This window comes from Bison bison, unplaced genomic scaffold (assembly GCF_000754665.1).
Source record: "Bison bison bison isolate TAMUID 2011002044 unplaced genomic scaffold, Bison_UMD1.0 scf7180017845843, whole genome shotgun sequence".
In the NCBI taxonomy this organism is placed as follows: domain Eukaryota; kingdom Metazoa; phylum Chordata; class Mammalia; order Artiodactyla; family Bovidae; genus Bison; species Bison bison.
The window spans coordinates 4575-5989 of record NW_011476416.1 but is presented as its reverse complement, the minus strand read 5'-3'; the positions used below and the strand labels follow the sequence as shown (position 1 = coordinate 5989).

Below are 1415 nucleotides of genomic sequence, written 5' to 3'. Positions count from 1 at the left end.
CTTGTGCTTCCTCCAGCCCAGCATTTCTCCTGATGTACTCTGCATAGAAGTTAAATAAGCAGGGTGACAGTATACAGCCTTGCTGTACTCCTTTTCCTATTTGGAACCAGTCTATTGTTCCATGTCCAGTTCTAACTGTTGCTTCATGACCTGCATACAAGAGGCAGGTCAGGTGGTCTAGTATTCCCATCTCTTTCAGAATTTTCCAGAGTTTATTGTGATCCACACAGTAAAAGGCTTTGGCATAGCTAGAGATCTTTAGGAAGTTCCAAAGTCTTATCTGAAGCTAAGTTTCCCCATTTGCAAGGGGAGAATATTAATTATACTACCCTTCACGTTGTGATGAGGATGGTTAATAGGTGCTTGCTTAGTTGACTTGGATTCTGTCTGAATTAACATTAAAAAAAGAAAAAAGAAAAAGGGGTACCCAAAGCCAGTGCTCTGTGAGAACCTGAAGGGTTTGGATGGGGAGGGAGGTGGAAGTTGTGTTCAGGTTGGAGGGGACACATGTATACCTATGGCCAATCTATGGCAAAACCATCATAATGTTGTAAATTAATTATCCTCCAATTAAAATTAAAAAAAAAAAATCTTCCTGCTTGGCTGGTTAGGAAGCACTTCAGGTAGGAGGTAACTTGGTTGTGATTTGGAGGAAAAGGACCAAAAAGAAACTAGTTGTGAATTCCAGGCCTGGTTTATCTAGTTAAAATTAGGTTTGCTCTGATTCATTCATGAATGAATCCATGAATCCACTTCCCCAGTGGCTCAGTGGTAAAGAACCCGCCTGCAGTGCAGGAAACACAGAGAAGTGGGTTCGATACCTGGATCAGGAAGATCCCCTGGAGAAGGGCATGGCAACCCACTCCAGAAAAAAAATAAAGAAGTTCTCTCAGTACCAGGGTGACAGCTCAAAATCTAGAGAAAGTTGACATGTAAACTGAATAGTTTTTTAACATTGTTTTTCCAGGTGAGCTGGCATTGGAAGAAGTTAACTGAACTGGATCAGCTCTGGATGTTAAAATGTTTATGGTTTAACTGGTACATCAATGTCTCCCCAACTCCCTATGAGCAGGGTGTATGGAAGAAGCATTATATTCAAATGGTGAAAGAACTCCATGTTACCAAGCCCAAGGTAAATTTGGGAAAAGAAGCAACAAAATTACTAACATCAGCTACTTAGGAATTCTAGAACTATGTTGGAGAAGGCCATTGGTTCAAAAGAAATATACCATGACTTCAAAATCCCCTTGTTCTAAGAACTTAACAGCTCTTTTCAAGATAGCCATGTTAGTTGAAAGTCATCTGACACTCACAAACCACAATTCCACCCAGGTTAGGACTTGGAACTCCTCATTCTAGATTCCTGGATTTCTGTGTCTCTGATGCCTACAGTATACAATTCTGACACGAGGATT

General features: G+C 40.7%; 1 protein-coding gene across 1 annotated transcript in view; it reads left to right on the top strand.

Annotated features, from left to right (window-relative positions):
• The window catches only part of LOC104986782 (F-box only protein 16-like), a gene marked incomplete at its 5' end in the record, with an annotated part of 7533 nt that extends 6353 nt beyond the window's left edge, over positions 1-1180 (top strand). Inside the window, one exon of the mRNA XM_010837463.1 lies at positions 968-1180. Within this exon, the coding sequence (XP_010835765.1) occupies positions 968-1180 (213 nt within the window). The remainder of the gene's footprint in view (positions 1-967) is intronic.
• Positions 1181-1415: the final 235 nt, after the last annotated feature.